Source organism: Aulonocara sp. 'chitande type north' Nkhata Bay, linkage group LG4 (assembly GCF_057382095.1).
Source record: "Aulonocara sp. 'chitande type north' Nkhata Bay isolate Kocher_YH1m ecotype deep benthic linkage group LG4, A_spYH_male_GT1.1, whole genome shotgun sequence".
Lineage (NCBI taxonomy): Eukaryota > Metazoa > Chordata > Actinopteri > Cichliformes > Cichlidae > Aulonocara > Aulonocara sp. 'chitande type north' Nkhata Bay.
In genome coordinates this window covers 14,749,987-14,769,256 of record NC_141347.1, presented here as the reverse complement: position 1 = coordinate 14,769,256, position 19,270 = coordinate 14,749,987, and the positions used below count along the sequence as shown (strand labels likewise).

Below are 19,270 nucleotides of genomic sequence, written 5' to 3'. Positions count from 1 at the left end.
TAAATAGCCCAAGCACTTCCGCTTTCACTGCTTTCAAAATAAGAACGGCTGGCGAGAATCTTTAATGAAAGGTCGACTGTTTTCTTGTGAGATTGCTTTATTTTGAAGGATCTCTGTGGCTCTTCCGATTTTAGTTCGCTGTCTGTGAATGACTTGACAGAATTTTAATTTGATAACACAAAGCTTGTGTTTTTATTTCGAATAGAAAATAATTACAAGGTTTATCAAGATTAAATAAACGCTTCGGTAGCCTGATAGCTGACACTAATATCACCCAGAAAAGGGAGCCATTTTTAAAAATATATTTTTAAAAATTCGTTTATTTATTTAAACAAAAATAAGGACCACAATATATAAATATATCACCTCTATACAGAGATTTCTACAGGTTTTGGCTTGTTAGCGAGAAAAATGTAGAAAAAGTGGGACACAAGTGAGTCCTTGGATTTGTTATGATCAGTGGTAACCACTGGAGGGCGCTGTATTCCGAGACAAGATATGAGACAATGGCCGTGTGTGCAAAGGAAATGATGATAGATAAGAAGTTTAGCCCCGAGGGAGCTGTAATTTGTTTACATTTTTTAGCAGACCATATTAGTTTAAATCCAGCAGAAATAAAAGGAGATGACTGACTGGTGGCTATTTTTCTCCATAATGTAGAGAATACAGCTTGTTGGAGGTTGCTGCGTCCTTACCCCCTTTTTTTTTTTTTTTGAGAAAGCAGGTGAAATTATACAAAAAAAGTGCTGCAATTAGGAGGAAGAAATTATGAAGGTTCTCTCTAGAAAATTCGACCTGGTTAAGAAGAGAGGCAATGTGGGATTCCTGGCAGAAAAAGTGGGACACAGATATTAAACAAGGGCAACAAACTGCAGGAACTGGGATGAAGGGTCGAAAAAAGAAATTAGATGAGAGCAAATGTTTTATTTTCACTCTGCACTAAAGACTGTAAAGAAAAAATGTACTTTTGTGGGTTACAGTGAGCCATTTTTATGTTGACTGATATTTGCCATGCTTGGTTTTAATTGAATACACCAAGTATTTTTTTTTTTTTTTAAAAAAAAACACCCAGCACGCCCCTGCGGGCGGTTTATCCTTCAAGCTCTTCTGGACAGAGATCTCCAATGTTGTTCCCGGGATCTGCTGGAGCCACCCGCCTAGCTTGGGAGTCACCGCACCTAGTGCTCCGATTACCACCGTTACCTTCACCCTCCACAGAGAAGAGCTCGAGAGGATATATATATATATATATATATATATATATATATATATATATATGGTCTTGCAGCCGAGACTGCAAGACTGCAAGACCAGACTGACCAACCTGTGCACTGCCTGGATTGATTACAAGAAGGCCTATGACTCAATGCCCCACAGCTGGATACTGGAATGCCTAGAATTGTACAAGATCAATAGGACCCTAAGAGCCTTCATCAGGAACTCAATGGGGATGTGGCGTACAACACTAGAGGCCAACTCCAAGCCCATAGCACAAGTCACCATCAAGTGCGGGATCTACCAAGGAGATGCTCTGTCCCCACTGCTGTTCTGCATAGGCCTGAACCCCCTCAGTGAGATCATTAACAAGACTGGCTACGGATACCGACTACGGAACGAAGCAGTTGTCAGCCACCTCCTGTACATGGATGACATCAAGCTGTATGCCAAGAGTGAACGAGACATCGATTCACTGATCCACACTACCAGGCTATACAGCAATGACATTGGAATGTCGTTCGGACTGGAGAAGTGTAGTCGGATGGTAACAAAGAGAGGGAAGGTAGTCAGAACTGAGGGGATTGAACTACCAGAAGGCAACATTGCAGACATAGAGGACAGTTACAAGTACTTGGGGATCCCACAGGCAAATGGGAACCATGAAGAGGCCGCTAGAAAAGCTGCAACCACCAAGTACCTGCAGAGGGTCAGGCAAGTCCTGAGGAGTCAGCTGAATGGTAAGAACAAGATCCGGGCCATCAACACGTACGCCCTGCCCGTGATCAGGTACCCTGCTGGGGTAATAGGCTGGCCAAAGAAGGAGATAGAAGCCACTGACATAAAGACAAGAAAGCTCCTTACCATGCATGGAGGGTTTCACCCCAAGTCCAGCACCCTGAGGCTGTACGCTAAGCGGAAGGAAGGGGGCCGGGGACTGGTGAGTGTCAGCACCACAGTCCAGGATGAGACAACAAACATCCAAGAATACATTGGGAAGATGGCCCCAACTGACCGAGTGCTCAGTGAATACCTCAGGCAGCAGAAACCCAAGAAAGAGGAGGGAGACGAGGAACCATCATGGAAGGACAGGCCCCTGCACGGTATGTACCACCGGCAGATAGAGGAGGTGGCTGATATCCAGAAATCCTACCAGTGGCTGGACAAAGCTGGACTGAAAGACAGCACAGAGGCACTAATCATGGCAGCACAAGAACAAGCTCTGAGCACAAGATCCATAGAGGCTGGGGTCTATCACACCAGGCAAGACCCCAGGTGCAGGCTGTGTAAAGATGCCCCAGAGACAATCCAGCACATAACAGCAGGGTGCAAGATGCTAGCAGGCAAGGCATACATGGAACGCCATAACCAAGTGGCCGGCATAGTGTACAGGAACATCTGTGCCGAGTATAATCTGGAAGTCCCGAGGTCAAAATGGGAGATGCCCCCAAGGGTGGTGGAGAATGACCGAGCTAAGATCCTGTGGGACTTCCAGATACAGACGGACAAAATGGTGGTGGCTAACCAACCGGACATAGTGGTGGTAGACAAACAGAAGAAGACGGCCGTAGTGATCGATGTAGCGGTTCCGAATGACAGCAATATCAGGAAGAAGGAACACGAGAAGCTGGAGAAATACCAAGGGCTCAGAGAAGAGCTCGAGAGGATGTGGAGGGTGAAGGTAACGGTGGTCCCCGTGGTAATCGGAGCACTAGGTGCGGTGACTCCCAAGCTAGGCGAGTGGCTCCAGCAGATCCCGGGAATAACATCGGAGATCTCTGTCCAGAAGAGCGCAGTCCTGGGAACAGCTAAGATACTGCGCAGGACCCTCAAACTCCCAGGCCTCTGGTAGAGGACCCGAGCTTGAAGGATAAACCGCCCGCAGGGGTGTGCTGGGTGTTTTATATATATATATATATATATATATATATATATATATATATATATATATATATATATATATATATATATATATATATATGTATTGTTTTTAGATTTTTACTTTTTAATTGTTGACCTTCTTATGTATTTATTGGGGTTGTGTTTGACTTTTTTTTTTTACTGTTTTTGCAGCAAATTCACAATTTTGGGGATTTAATCATTTGATGATCCGCGTATTAGATTTGGAGTAGATTTTCCCCTGGATGCCCTTCCTGGTACTCCACTCATCCATGCTTGGGACAGCTGTTACTCAGTGGGTGTACGTTAGGTGGCGACATGCCACTCATCGCGTTGGTTTGCGACACGGAAAAAGAATAAGAAAAAGAAACGGCAGTCTTTTCAGCCACAACCCTCTTTTGACCAAAATAGAGCAGCAGACATCAAATAGTTAGAAATGGCTGCCACCGGAGTTCTTCCCTTTATACGGGGGGTAGACCTCAGTGGAAACGACTTTAAAGTAAGGATTTTTAAACAGCATTCACTGATTTTCACACCCTCCGATGTTTAGTAAATACGACGTTAGCGTGGCTGGAGCGACTTCAGTCATTCTCAGAGCAACAAACGGCAGGGCTAGCTATAAACTAGCTTAGCTTAACGTTACTAGCATTGGGCGTTAGCCAGTTGTCAGAGTGACACAGTCTGCTCTCAGCCACCACCGCCCAGTTTGGTGGTTAACACAGTTCTTATTTGACGTGTTGGTTTGCGAATGATATATATTTTTAGCTCGTCAGCTAGCGTTAATATTATTTTTGTGAAGTTGTTGATGAGCCAGGTCTTCTTTTCACCGTCATGTTAGCTAAGTAATCTAGCCACACTTATGGCTAACTAAATGTCTGTTACAGAAGCTCAAGCTCCGTGTTGTAACTTGTCAGAAAGTGAAGTTGACAAACAGCGTCAGCTAACTAATAGAGCCTGCTGTTGATTTTAGGTTGCGACACCCTTTTGTGAGCTTATTTTGGGAGAGTGGAAAAAACAGCCCGATTGACAGCTGCGATCACCTGGCATGTATTTGTCCTGACACAACTATTTACGTATCCCCGTCAAAGTATTGGAAATATGCTGCTTAAACAACTGAGTTATCTGTTAGTCGATCGGTGGCTTTTGATTGAAATCTGCCAGTACATGAAGAGATCATTTCCTTATATTCCAAATGCTTTAGCATATGTAGACCTAGCATTTCTCTTCCTTGATGTGTGCACTTTTCATCTGTTAAAAAAATCAAGATTAATGCTATCTGCCCATTTGTATGAAAATGTGCCACTGTCACTTTTTATGCAACCTGAACATGCGTGCAGTTCGTTCCTATAATTGGCAATGAGATTGTTAGAGTATATTTTGGGGGAAGTTGTTTAAAAATATAATCTTTCTCTGGTAGCATGTCTGCGATTTTGTTTCAGGTGTTTCAGTGCTTTGGTAAATCCTGAAAAATTCAGCCCCCCTGCGCTATAACAAAGTAAGTTCTTGCATTGTTGCTGTCAAAAGTCATGTATTTTTGTGTCATCTCATTCAGGGTGGATACTTCCCAGAGCACGTTAAGTGTATGAGCAGCCTGCGATGGCTGAAACTGAACAGGACAGGACTGTGTTACCTCCCAGAGGAGCTGGCCTCTCTGCAGAAGCTGGTGAGACATCCTGACTAGTTAGGAGCATCCTCATACATGAAGTCATTTATGTCATTATATGTGTGTATGTGCATCTAAAATTCAATTAGATAAGAATTTTTTGTGAGTAGACCTCGTTGTAATGGCCACAGTCTTTTTGTTTTACATCTGTACTGTGCAGTTTTCCAAAGATAAAAGGATCAAGGAACTGTTTATTTTATCAAGTGAGGTAGATATTCGTGCAAGAAAATTATTTATACAGGAGATGAGACAGATCAAAGCTCAATATATTTTCATTTTGTCCTTGCTGGATTCAACTTTGTATTTGTGGTCACATGAACAAGTTTAAACTGTGTTTGAAGTCAAAACATAGAAGTATTTAATCTGATAGCAGGTAACTACAAGGGTGCAATCAGCAGATTGATTTGCTTGTGAAACACGCACACATACCCTGTATTCTCATGACTTGTGAAGACCAAAGTATAGCAGTGACATGTGTCTGTGTGTATTTTCCCTTTTTAGGAGCACCTTTCAGTGAGTCACAACAACCTGACCACTTTACATGGGGAACTGTCCAGCTTACCGAATCTACGGGTAACTAAAAAAACATAAAAACCGCATGCCTTTAAAAAAAAATAGAAAAAATGGAAATGATGTTCCACCCATACATTAAAAAACAGAGCTCCTGCCACATGATTGCTTCTTTCTTTGTACACCAGTGTGTAATCTAGTATTCTAAATTTTGTCTGCAGGCGGTGGTAGCCAGAGCCAACAATCTGAAAAATTCTGGAGTCCCAGATGACATCTTTCAGCTCGATGACCTCTCTGTGCTGGTACACAAACGTCTCTTAACTCTCATACTTTCAACATACCCTTAAATTTAACACTAACATTTTGAGCATGAATCGGTTTCTTCCAGTCCACTACTTTTTCTTTATTTATTCACATTCTCCTCCACCAGGACCTGAGCTACAATCAGCTGACAGAGATCCCCAGGGACCTGGAGAACAGCAAGAACATGCTGGTGCTCAATCTGAGCCACAACAGCATCGACTCCATCCCCAACCAGTTGTTCATCAATCTGACAGACCTGCTGTATCTGGACCTGAGTGACAACAAACTGGACAGCTTGCCACCCCAGATGAGACGCCTGGTGCACCTGCAGACTCTGATTCTAAACAACAACCCGCTGATGCATGCCCAGTTGCGGTAAAAAAAAAAAAGATTTAATATTGCATCATTTTTTGCCAACCTCTGTTCAATTTAACAGTCACCTTATACCTTTAAACAAACATCCAGAAAGGATGATTTTATCTTTTAAACCTCCTTACTGATTTTAGTGCTTCTTCTTTTATTGTCTGAGCAGTCAGCTCCCAGCAATGGTGGCATTACAGACTCTGCACCTGAGGAACACCCAGAGAACACAGAGCAACATGCCCACCAGCCTGGAGGGACTAACACAATTAGCAGGTAACACCATAAACACACACACACCTATCGGCGTTTTGCAAACATGTGTTCTCTGTTTCATATTCTATTCTTTTCTCCCTCCAAGATGTTGACCTTTCATGTAATGACCTGACTCGAGTACCAGAGTGCCTGTATTCACTGAGCAGTCTGAAGAGGCTGAACCTGAGCAGTAATCAGATTTCTGAGCTCTCGCTCTGCATCGACCAGTGGACCCAGCTGGAGACGCTTAACCTAAGCCGCAACCAGCTCACCTCACTGCCTGTAAGGACCATGAGCAGGCAGCTGCCATTTTTATATTCTATTCTATTCTGTTAACTAACATTAGAAGCACAAGCAGAAACAAATTTGTTGCTTTAGTATCCTGCAGAGGGGAAGCGGAGACACAGGAAAAAGAAATGTATTTCATGTGGAATTTCCCATAATATAAAGTTTGGTTTTGTTTTCTCCAACCAGTCTGCCATCTGCAAGCTGTCCAAACTGAAGAAGCTGTACCTCAACTCCAACAAACTGGACTTTGATGGGGTTCCACCCGGAGTGGGCAAACTGTCCAACCTCACTGAATTCATGGCTGCTAACAACAACCTGGAACTCATCCCTGAGGGACTCTGCAGGTCAGTTTAACCCATAAACAAACACACAGTTTTTGGGCAATCAGCTGACACTTAAAATAATTTAGTTTACATTGCTCATTCCAGTTTACACCAAGAAATATTAAAGCTTCTTGTGTTTTTGTGTTGTCCAGGTGTGGCAAGCTGAAGAAGCTGGTGCTGAATAAAAACCGTCTGGTTACATTACCTGAGGCTATCCACTTCTTGACAGACTTAGAGGTACAGTACTCTAGTAAAGTAATCAGATTATATTAAAATTAAAATACCTTTACACACAATGTTTGTAATATTTGGCTAAATGGAGCATAACAGTGGTTGTGATCCTTTTATTGGCGGAAAAAACCCCAGCAAGCTTGAGTCATGACTGAAGAGACAGTCCAGGAAGAAGTTTGAGCAGTGAATGTAATGAGATGGAACTATGTAATGATATTTTTCTTAAACAAATTAGAATCGTGATTGACCTTGTAACAAACAAATGGTTTATTAAATATGCCTTGGTTTTTTTTTTTTCCCCTGCTGTAATTTAGGAAAAGAATCTCTGCCTGAAATGCACTCACAAACACACTCCCGTCTCTCTCTGTAGGTGCTTGATGTGCGTGAGAACCCCAACCTCGTGATGCCTCCTAAACCAGTCGACCGCGCAGCAGAGTGGTACAACATTGACTTCTCCCTACAGAACCAGCTCCGTCTGGCCGGAGCCTCCCCTGCTACCGTTGCAGCCGCAGGAGGAGGTAAGACAGCTTCTAAATATGAATGAATGTATTGGTAACAACAGTATGTTTTGTTGTTTCCTTCTTTGCATACATCTTGATCATTTCCTGGAGGCTCAGATCTGCATCTTTGTACACATTTGTCCAGGAGCCAGCCCCCGGGATCCCATGGCAAGGAGGATGCGACTGAGGAGGAGGAAGGACTGTTCTCAGGATGATCAAGCAAAGCAAGTGCTGAAGGGCATGAGTGATGTCGCACATGAGAAGAAGAATTTGGAGGTAAGGCAAAAGACAAGTTAAGGACATCAAACAGATCCTGGAACTTCACACAGAAGAAATAGGGATTTAAGTTCTGCATGACAGTTATTATTCATGTTATTGGAAGCTGTTGGAATTAAATTTACTAGTAATGCTTCAGGATTATTTGGCCTGTGAGTTTAGTCATTAATCATCAGTTGTTAGGTGGTTGCTAGGCAACATGATGGCGTCTTAATATATTATGTAACATGCAAGTATTGTGGATATAAATTAATTTCATTTGTTAAATATGTGTAAAATGTGCTATTTAGGTTAGCAATAAATGTTTTGCAGGTGCATAAATATTATAAATGAGTTGTTTTAGCCCTTTGGTAGGTTGTTACTAAGCAACATGATTGCATCAGAATAACATTAGGTGGTTATGACTTAGATTTTATTGTTGGAAGGTTATACAGTGTTATACAGGATAAGTAAATACAACAGAAGGGTATTTTAAACCTATTGATAGGTGGTTGTTAGGTAATGTGATGACATCATGATTTGTGATATAGATAACAACCCGCAGTGGTTCCCTCAGATTACTGCAGCCCTGTGGTGTAAACACACCTAAAGCTGGGGTTGTGCTTCACACGTCCACAGGTCCACTCAGATCCACGTGATTTAAATGTAATCATCAGACAGTGAGCTCAATGGTCAGTATGGATGTCTGTTTTTTGGACTTATCTGCAAAGAATTTAATGACACTGTACCAACTATACATGTGGTCCAGGCGGTGGACTTCGTATGGTAGGAATGACTGCTCAGCTGCTGGGTCTCCAACTGTTTGTCTGTGTGCACAGCAGAGTATAATCAAGGCCTAAGGTTTACAGTAATCTGATAAGTGAGTAAGTTCAGCCTACTCCAACTTAAAGTCAGGTTATTCGGCTATATTAAGTAATTGTTGTCGTGTGAATGTCTTTATATTTCATCTAAACATAATCTAAACGACTGGTAGAAGAAATGGCTGCGTAATCCTTACAAAGAAATCCTTTAATTTTGCAGGAAAACGGGGATTTGAAATATGGTGATTTAAAAGTCCGGCGCTGGGACAAGAGCCTAGAGAAGCCTCAGCTGGACTACTCGGAGTTCTATATGGAGGATGTGGGGCAGGTAATGTGTGTGTGTGTGTGTGTATAAACACCTAACTCCAACAATCAGCAACTCCTACTTCCTATTTGTGTTTAAATGACTGTTTACAGTCTGCATCACATGGAGTCCTGCTGGCTCCTCAGAGTGCTGTATGCTGCACTTCACATTCTCTCAGAAGGCTTTCTCTCCACACTCCGACACAGCTGGGGGCAGTTTTAGGCTGGGTTTCTTGCCAAGGACATGCAGACTGGGCGAACTGGGGATCAAACCCCCTGTTGAGCCACATCCTCCCTTAAATGGGACAGAAAAGTGGTCAGTCGACAGTTTAGAGGTCTAAACTAAATGTAACCTTACATATTTCTGTTGTTGTTCTTCTCCAGATTCCAGGTGTGACAGTGTGGCAGATAGAGAACTTCATTCCCCTACAAGTGGACGAAGCTTTGCACGGCAAGTTCTACGAGGCCGACTGTTACATCATCCTCAAGGTAACGTGTCATTTAAGTGTGTTTGCCTCAGAGGAGTCTGATCAGCAAAACAAAGCGGGATAAACTCGTCTGTTTGGTCACGATAATGTGCAATATAAACAATATTCCAGTCATTAATCTTACAATTTTCAATTACAGACATATCTGGATGACAATGGGGCATTAAACTGGCAGATCTTCTACTGGATTGGTCAGGAAGCCACCCTGGACAAGAAGGCCGGCTCTGCAATCCATGCAGTCAACCTCAGAAATTTCCTGGGAGCAGAGTGCAGGACGATAAGGGAAGAGATGGGAGACGAGAGCGACGAGTTTACTGCCGTATGTAGAAACATTAAAACAACTACACGTACCTGTGTGAGCAGTTATTCGCTTTGTGCTGTCATAAAGGACCTTCTCTTGTGTTCAGGTTTTTAACAATGACATCTCTTACATCGAGGGAGGAACAGCCAGTGGATTTTACACTGTGGAAGAGACACAGTATCCACTAAGGTAGGCTGGAGCACCTTTTTACTTAGAAAATGACTCATTGCAATGTGCAGAAACACGTTAGCTTTAAACAGCTGCTCATATCTTTATGTTGAGCCTAATTTTGTGAGTGTATCAGCGGTAAATTCAAAGTACTGCGTCTGCTCAGGCTCAGAGCACTTTAACAGGCTCGAATGCTTTCATGTGTTTATCAGGTTGTACAGAGTCTACGGCAAGAAAAACATCAAACTGGAGTCTGTTCCTGTAAAGGCCTCGTCCCTCGATCCACGGTGACTTTGAACACACTCTTGCTGCAACACTCTCTGACACCCACCAGCTCTCTACACATTCCAGCACAGTTGACACACAATCATCATCCTCTTTATATCCTTAATCTTCAAGCTTTAATTTCTCCTATTGGAACTCGGAGCATTGTGTCCATAACATTCTGCGTTTTTCCTTATCGGCAGCTTCGTCTTCCTGTTGGATTCAGGCCTGGAAATCTTTATCTGGAGAGGAGCCAACGCTACTCTCAGCGCCACCACCAAGGCCAGGTGAGACGCTAACCGACGGTGTTAGAGACACTGTACCAATTATTATAGCCCAGAAAGTTGGTGAAATGTCATGTGATTTGTTGTCATCCTCCAGGTTATTTGCTGAAAAGATAAATAAGAACGAACGTAAGGGGAAGTCAGAGATCATCACCCTCATGCACAACCAGGAGCCTCCAGGATTCTGGGAGACGCTGGGAGGGCAGCCAGAGGAGATCAAGAAACACGTGCCAGATGACTTCACTCCAATAAGACCTAAACTATATAAAGTAAATATTTATTGATGTTTACATGCTGTGCATATCTTTTAGTTGAACTTCACATTAAGTTTTAAGGTGGCACAAGTGTAAAGTGTGTTGGTCAGTGTTGTAGGGGATGCAGACCTGAAGCTGCATGTGGGTTTTTTTTTTGTTTGTTTGGTTTTTTGGAGGGGGGGTTGTTTGTTTGTTTACATCAGTTAACCGTAACCCTTCTGTAGCCTGAAAAATCATCTGCATGACAGCCCATATTTAATTTACAGCTCTTAGACATTACTCGGATATGAGAAAGACTCAAAGCAAAGATTCATCAGTGGCTTTTACTTTTTAATCTCTCTTTTAGGTGGGCTTGGGTCTTGGCTACCTGGAGCTGCCTCAGATTAACTACAAGCTCTCAGTCGAGCACAAAGATCACAAGGTCAAACTGGACGTCCTACCAGAGCTCAGACTGGTACGTCCATCTGCTGCAAATGAGCAGCAGTAAAGTCCTGTTTCACCTTTCTTCCCTTCATGGTGCACTCCATAAATTCACCCTCCTTTCCTTCTATGTCTGCCCCTTTCCTCAGTTGCAGTCCCTACTGGACACAAAGTGCGTTTACATCCTGGACTGCTGGTCTGACGTCTTCATCTGGATCGGGAGGAAGTCTCCCCGTCTCGTCCGAGCCGCCGCGTTAAAGCTTGGTCAGGAGCTGTGCTCCATGCTGCACCGGCCCAAACACGCATGTGTCACCCGCAACCTGGAGGGCACAGAGTGCCAGGTAAACGTCTACTGAAGCCACTGCAGTTGAATACGGTTTAAATATCATTGTCACTTTTTAATCTACACTCTTTAAAACTATTTTCTTCCTGCTTAACCTCTCCTCTGCTTCATCCTCTTCCTCAGGTTTTCAAGTCCAAGTTTAAGAATTGGGATGATGTGCTGAAGGTGGACTACACCAGAGCAGCGGAGACTGTGCAACAGAAGGATAATCTGCAGGGCAAGGTCAGTGACACATGCTGACCAGCATCAGACTGTTTTTTGTTTTGTTTTTAATGCACAAGTTAAACTGTGCTCTTCTTTCAGGTGAAGAAGGATGCAGAGCAGAAAGACCAGATGAAAGCTGACCTCACAGCTCTCTTCCTTCCCAGACAGCCACCCATGCCCCTCACTGAGGTAACAACGCAGTGCAGTTGATTTCTACCTTTGATTGTTGTTGACTTTGTAAAGCACAGTAAAACAACATATTTACATCTCACATATTTACTGTATTACCTGTGTAGGCTGAACAGCTGATGGAGGAGTGGAACGAGGACCTGGATGGCATGGAAGGATTTGTGTTGGAGGGAAAGAAGTTTGCTCGCCTCCCCGAGGAGGAGTTTGGGCACTTCTACACCCAAGATTGTTATGTCTTCCTCTGCAGGTAGACAAGTCTTTCTGGGGCTGTAATGCTGGAATTGATTTCAAAGATGAAGAAAAACCTCATTTTACTGGTGACTTTCTGTGCTTTGTTAGATACTGGGTGCCTGTGGAGTACGAGGATGAAGAGAAGGAAAAGAAGGAGGGTGAGCAAGGAGCAGGGGGAGATGGGGAGGAGGAGGACAAACAGCCTGAGGAGGACTTCCAGTGTGTAGTTTATTTCTGGCAGGGCAGGCAGGCCTCCAACATGGGCTGGCTCACCTTCACCTTCTCCCTGCAGAAGAAGTTTGAGAGTCTTTTCCCTGGAAAACTGCAAGTACGAGCAAAGAGTTTAATCTAGTTTCTGGAATTTTGTTTTTCCAAAATAAGAAAAAAATGTTTACCACACTACATCCATCAGCATCACAATGACAGTCACGTCCTGTTTTGTTGTTTAGGTGGTGCGTATGACTCAGCAGCAGGAGAACCTCAAGTTCCTGTCCCACTTTAAGAGGAAGTTCATCATCCACAAAGGGAAGAGGAAACAGAACACCGACTCTGCCCAGCCCTCCCTCTACCACATACGCACCAATGGCAGCGCACTTTGCACCAGGCATGCAAAACCTGCTTCTTTTGTCCTCAGAAAAGTTTGAATGTTTTGACGCATGCCAGCTTCCACTCCCCCAGAAAGATCTTTTTTTTTTTTTTTTTTTTTTTTAAAGCTAAACATGTTCCCTCCATCTCTCTCTTAGAACCATCCAGATTGGTACAGATTCCGGCAATCTCAACTCTGAGTTCTGCTACATACTCAAGGTTTGGATATAAAAAAAGAACATCTGTCATTCAAGCAACTTAATAAAGACAAAGCATGATTTCATGTGGATCCAATCCCAAAATGTGCTTTCTGCAGGTACCGTTTGAGAGCACAGATAATCAGGGCATCGTTTACACCTGGGTGGGCAGAGCCGCCGATCCCGATGAAGGAAAGCTGGCCGAGGACATCATGAACAGCATGTTCGACGACACGTACAGCAAGCAGGTGAGATCATGTGCAAGCATGGATCTTCACGGGTATTGTCGTCACCCTTCCAGACAGACAGGCGGTGTAGGCACCCAAGTTTGTGACTGCGGTAACTCAAGAGAAAGGCAAAATAGGAGTTTGAAATTGACACCGTAGGTGTGTCTACTGGGAGGCTGAGGGGGACCACTGGTACCCGCCAGTGTTTATTTATTTATTCTGCATACAGCTAATACAGTCAAGTAGAAACCTCTGCACACTTAACCTTTAACTTTGAGTTCAAGTGCTTTCATCCTTTACTACAGCTGCTCAGTGCTTACACAGCAGATACCTTTTTATAAATTCTTGATTTATTACATGTTCCATTACATTATATAACATGATTTAATTTCAATTTAGTCTTTAATTCTTCGTAACCTGGCTGATATTTGTTATTTATCTGTATCAGCATCTGTAGAAGTGAGAAAGACGCAGGAGGAACACCCTTCAGCCATGTTACGGGTGCTGATGTTGCATAGTTTGTCCACCAGAGGGCACTCTATAACTTCCCGTGTTAGCAAAATCTGTATACTATATACTGTAACATTATCTTATTAAGGACTCACAAATAACTACACCCAGCAGTTGCTATGGAAACCTATTTGCGTGTCGTGTGTTTGAAAGAGGAAAACAAAAAGTCAGGCCTTTACCAGATTTGACAAATCAGCAAGTTCTGAAAGTAGGCTACCAAACAGCCGACTCACAGGGGCCTTCTTCAAAAGCTGGGACGTGACAGCTGCTGGCATTATGAGTCATTCGATAAAACAAAATCCATCCTCGCTAAAAAGCAAGATAATGAATCTTTAATTTTTCTGAGACTGCTTCATACGTCTCCTCGGCAGTGATGAAACTTCACAGCATCGTCACTTTGAGATTTACCTCCAAAAACTTGTTTGTAGCCACTTTTGACAGTTCCCCCCCGGTGTGCTGGTAAAAATGATCATACAGGAAATGAGAGACTCACTTGTGACTAATGGAAGCATTGGCCTCTCTTTTAAACTCTCTAAAGAAGATTGTGTGCCTTCAGCAGTGGAAATGCAGTCACAGATCATTAATGTGTCTCCTAGGTGATTAATGAAGGGGAGGAGCCAGAGAACTTCTTCTGGGTCGGCATTGGTTCTCAGAAACCTTATGATGAAGACGCAGAGTACATGAAACACGCTCGTCTCTTCCGGTGAGTAACTGTTCGTGTTTTTACACATTACAGTATGAAACAGCTGCTTTTCTCTTTCACTCATCACATTGGTTCTATCTTTGTGGCGTTTTCCTCCTTTCCCCTCTACTCTTCTGCTTCAGGTGTTCAAACGAGAAAGGTTATTTCTCTGTGTCAGAGAAGTGCTCAGACTTCTGCCAGGATGACTTGGCTGATGATGACATCATGTTGCTGGATAACGGCAAAGAGGTAGAGACAATTAAGGATTGGTGTGTTGATGGACTTTGTTAGGTTTTATCATCATACTTGATATCATTTTTCCTTCAGGTGTACATGTGGGTTGGTACCCAGACTAGCCAGGTGGAGATCAAACTCAGTCTGAAAGCCTGCCAGGTGAGTAGGGGGAGTGCACTTTCTGTGTGCGTACTTTGTGTTATCCACATCTTTGTAACTCCTCCTCCTCCCTCTCAGGTTTACATCCAGCACATGCGCTCCAAGGAAACCGAACAACCGAGGAAGCTTCGGCTGGTGAGGAAGGGCAACGAGCCTCACTGCTTCACGCGCTGCTTCCACGCCTGGGGACCCTTCAAAACTCCCCCTGCATAGGCCAAACACTATCCCAATCACACACACGTGCACACACACTGCCAGAGAGTTCTCTACAGAAATCTATCCCAGCTTTACCCGAGACCCTTCCCCTCCATCCATGCTCAGCAGCCTTTTTGGTCAAGCGGCTGCTGGCTGCTAAGTATCTGATATAGACTGCAAATTACCCCCTCCCCTTTTTCCCCCAAGCTTTTTTATTTTCTTAGCAAGTCTGAATTAAAGAATTATGTTTTGAGATAAAAATGGGCTTTATGAAAACCTAAGGGAGCTGCACCATCTAACATATCGATCTGTTCTGCTGCTTTCACGTGGCTCGTGCTGCATGGTCGACGGTCGTCAGCGGGGAGGGCTAGGCGCTCCTTCACGCAGCTTAAGGCAGGGACTAGTGTGTATTCTCGTCGTCATTGAGGGACTGAACACGAAACAGCACTATAATAGTTTTTCTGAGGAATGTCATTTTATATATTATATATTTTTCATGAAGTGTGAGTGTCTACCCTGTGCGCCTTTGCTGAAATGGGGTCATCCCCTTTCCTGTCATCATATTAGTATACTTTTGCGCTCACCTCCTGATCCTGTTAAGAGCATGATGGACAGTAATTGAAGTAAAGTAACACAGTCACGTTTATTTGGCCAAAGAAATCTTGTCAAGGTCAGAGCAAAGTCTTGTTTTGGTTTTTTTGTAATGTTTGAGGACTGATGTTTGTGCAATTGGTGAAGATCGGGAGTTTCTGAAACTGAACAATACTGTATTCTTCATCACAGGCTGCTTTTAACTTGTCAAATGTTTATTTTCTGGAGAGAATCCGAAGAAAGAAGATATTTCTTTCCAAATTTAAAAAAAAAAAAAAAAAAAATAGAATGTGTACCTACATTTGAAAAAGTAAATGCATGATATTTAAAATGCTACAGGTTTAAAACTTTAGGCGCATGTTTGCTTTTCAAATAGCTTCCTTATTGGGACAGAACTCTGAAATGGGAGAGCTCGAGCATTGTATCGTGACTTCTGGTTCTGCTAATCTTTGAGTTGTTAAAGCACTTTTTAAAAATCATTGCAGCCGGCGCCGTCAAACTAAACTGCTGCAGTGCTTCTAATGATCATGTGACCTGTGTTGGATGTTGGCACTGGTGCAGGCAAAACCCAGTCTCTGTTCCCAGATGGCTGCAACTTCCATCATTTTGGTTAATATTGTGTGGGGTGTATGCCTGTCTGTGTGTTTGAGTCCTGCACACATACATGTGTGTATCTGAAAATTTGCACATGCTCCTGATGCCACCTGCAGATGCTTTATTTATGTATTTTATATAAAAATAAAATTTCACATCACATCTTTGTCCATCTGGTCTTTTCTTTTTTTAAAGCATCAGCTCTTCAAACTGAGGCATTTTCAAGCAAGGTGTCAAACCTCTTAAGCGCTCTAATAAAGCAGAGGTGATTTGTAAGCACAAACCAAACTTGAGTTTGAGTGTAAATAATTTTATTAACATTCAATTCTTCATCAGCCAAACTGCTAAATGACCCGATTAATAAATTCCTACACACGAAACTGACAAAAATAGAAACAGATTCATCTTAAATGTGGATTAAGAAGGTAAATCGTGCCAGCTGTAGCATGAAAGGGTTAATTATGTGCATCAACCAGTACGCCGAGAGGGGGAAAAAAGCTAACATTTTAAAAAGGCATTAACATGACTCCTACCTGCTGAGCTAAATTAGTTAGTGGTGACGTGTGTTAAAGTGAGGGAACAGAGTGGTTTTAAGGTTATGACAGTTTCAAATACTTCCCTCTTGTGTGAACCCAGATATAGATGCTGTATACATTTGTTTCTATATACAGTAAAACGTCTTTTAAAAAAAACACAAGGGGGGTAAAAATACTAGCAATCAAAGCTCTGTGTGTAACCAACACTATGCAGAATGCACCAACTCAGAGACCCCCCCTCCAAAAAAGTAGTCCCACTCCACTTCCACGCTAACTTTGCTTAGCTTGCAACACTTCCCTGAGTCCCGCCCGAAGGTTTCTGCATGCTGCGATGAAGGAGGAGGGTTCAGGAGAGAGACCCACTTTCCACCTTCATCCACATGTTTGAATTATTGACAAAATATATTTTAAATTTCAAACAGGCTGACACTGCACAGTAACCTCACATCACATGGCCCCGCTGACTCCCACTGTAGTCGGGGACAGTGATGCCACGGGGGTCCTTTATAAGAGGTGTTAACGTGGGAGGGAAAGCAGATGTTCTGCCACAGTCACTAACACGAGGATGGTAATTCTGTGTTTATTACCCCTGTGACATCACTGCCCGGCTCTTTAGCAATAAAGATATTTCAAAAGTTAAAAAATAAATCACCAAAATCTGCCCTCTGCCCCAGCTGGTTCCCTTTGTAGTCACAGTATGAATTTTTAATATTTCCTCACTTCATTCATCAATGAAAATATCTTCACTTTCTCCAAAAGCCATAGAAAAGTTTGCAATACAAAAACACCTCCACTGTCCCACACTCAGCTTCCTCTTCAGTACCCACAGAGTGGAGAGAGCTTCTCAGAGCCTGCTGCCGATTTCAGCGCTGCCTCGACCCCCACAGGTGAAAAAGTCAGCTGCCTTTGTTGGCACCTATAGAGAAATGCTACAACTTTAAGACTCATACTCAAAATACTTCATTTGCTATTCTGTCTTCAACACTACAGTGCTCTCCTTCAGGCTTTGCTGGACAATCTCGGTTCTTTTTAAACGGGTTATTCACAGGACGCGTCAGGAAGAGCGGTCCATCGCATCCGCTCATGTGCTGAAGATCAAGAAGGGAATTTGGCAACTGCAAAACCTCAGGCCGAGCCAGGCGCGCCACAGGCTGCAGGTGGAGGGAAAAAAGTGACCATCGAGTCTCCGCTGTAGACTGTGACGGCTCTTTCCTCGAATGCTGAGCTGAAGGGCCGATAACAGATGAACACAAAGACCTCAAAGACGGACGTTTCAGTTTGAGCTCTTGAAATCAGAACCATCAGCTCCAAGGCCGACCCCACGCCACACTGTGCCCACTTTGTGTCTCCACATCGGAGGAAACGACATGTTTCCAAAGGGGTTCCAGAAGAAGACAATAGAGAATTTGTTCTTCCAGCAGGAGGAACCACAACAAGTGTTTTTAACGTTGGATTCTGTGTCTGGAGTAAGACTTTCATCCCAGCTTGTGCCAGGTAAACAAGAGAGTGCAGAGTGCTGGCAGGGGGCTCCACTGTGGGTTGATGGGAGATGTTTGTGGTCCAGCACTGAAATCCAATCCATCACGACCACCTGAGCCCCTCCCTGTAATACTGAAATAAACAAATACATAATTACAAGCAAATTCACAATAAATCGGCTCAACTAACAAACCAAACACACAACACATTGAGCTCCATGAAGCTAACTCCTAATTCAGAACAAGCTAATGACTTAGTCACACAAGGAAAAAAATGAATTAAAAAATAAATACTGAACAGCAGCCGTCTCACATCCACAAAAGAAGAAAAGATTTCCAAATGTTTACTTATGTAATGTTTCTGTCTGTGTACACCGCAACACGTGATTTTCAATGATTTATCAGTTATTTGCTGTAATATCTGAAATAGACTGCAACTGAATGGGGTCAAGTTGGCAATTACATGCAGTGTAACACCGTCTTATGGCAACATTTACAGCAGTTTTCAGTCACACTGTTAGTACGACTGACAATCTTGCTTTGCACAAAAAACAAAAAAAAACCTGAAGTCATATTTATTTATTTTGGGAGGGGTGACGACAGATGTTGAGTTTCCTTTGTCAAATCTGTGCAAAGATATTTTTTGAGCACCACAAGAGGGAAGCAGAGACTTAAAATAAATACTATCCTGTCATAAATAATAAGCTTATAATCTAAATCAAGTAAACGAGCTCTTATTTGTGAAACCCCAGTGTCTTAAGGAAACCCGCTGAGGACACTCGTGTTGGTCACAGCTGCAGAAAATCTGATTGATGTGAAGTAAAAGTTGCAAATGTTTGAAATAATAACCAGAACAGTGAGGAAAAAAGAAAAAAGTTCATGAGCCCGTTCCGTGTACTTTATAATGACAGTAACCAAAAATACTGAGCTACAGCTTGAAGCTTCAGTGCGCCTCGGTGCAAAGGTTTTCAGCTCGACTGGCTTTCAGAGACACATAGTTTGGGTGGAAACAGTGTGGACGGCTCGTTATTGGAATGCAGCGCTCAGACAGAGCGGCTCTTTGAAGTTTGCACAGTCTGGATGCGCTCCATTAGAAACAGGTGTGTGTGTGTGTGTGTGTGTGTGTGTGTGTGTGTGTGTGTGTGTGTCCACTCGCTCTGATACCCTCACCATAGAGGTGGACGGGCTTCAAGGACTATGAGGTTAATAA

General features: G+C 43.1%; 2 protein-coding genes across 4 annotated transcripts in view; one reads left to right on the top strand and one right to left on the bottom strand.

Annotated features, from left to right (window-relative positions):
• Nucleotides 1-3,403: 3,403 nt before the first annotated feature.
• On the top strand, nucleotides 3,404-16,208 carry flii (FLII actin remodeling protein). Of its 2 annotated transcripts, none has more exons than XM_086288640.1 (31): nucleotides 3,404-3,613; nucleotides 4,667-4,777; nucleotides 5,279-5,350; nucleotides 5,509-5,589; nucleotides 5,718-5,965; nucleotides 6,123-6,226; nucleotides 6,312-6,487; nucleotides 6,680-6,837; nucleotides 6,969-7,053; nucleotides 7,418-7,565; nucleotides 7,693-7,823; nucleotides 8,844-8,951; nucleotides 9,311-9,415; nucleotides 9,554-9,733; nucleotides 9,822-9,904; nucleotides 10,096-10,170; nucleotides 10,351-10,434; nucleotides 10,529-10,700; nucleotides 11,032-11,139; nucleotides 11,255-11,446; nucleotides 11,572-11,670; nucleotides 11,752-11,841; nucleotides 11,949-12,088; nucleotides 12,181-12,400; nucleotides 12,522-12,676; nucleotides 12,816-12,876; nucleotides 12,974-13,102; nucleotides 14,188-14,294; nucleotides 14,417-14,522; nucleotides 14,601-14,666; nucleotides 14,745-16,208. In XM_086288640.1, the coding sequence occupies exons 1-31, from the start codon at nucleotides 3,551-3,553 to the stop codon at nucleotides 14,877-14,879; spliced, it is 3,792 nt and encodes a 1,263-aa protein (XP_086144766.1). In that variant the 5' UTR covers nucleotides 3,404-3,550; the 3' UTR covers nucleotides 14,880-16,208. The 2 variants fall into 2 exon arrangements, with proteins under 2 accessions (XP_086144766.1, XP_086144767.1); XM_086288641.1 differs by lacking the exon at nucleotides 3,404-3,613 and adding an exon at nucleotides 3,811-4,157.
• Nucleotides 16,209-16,328: 120 nt separating this feature from the next.
• llgl1 (LLGL scribble cell polarity complex component 1) overlaps nucleotides 16,329-19,270 on the bottom strand; it is a 34,116-nt gene continuing 31,174 nt past the window's right edge. For both annotated transcript variants that reach the window (XM_086288643.1, XM_086288642.1), the window contains exon 24: nucleotides 16,329-18,193. The gene's annotated coding sequence lies outside the window, so the exon portion shown is untranslated. The remainder of the gene's footprint in view (nucleotides 18,194-19,270) is intronic.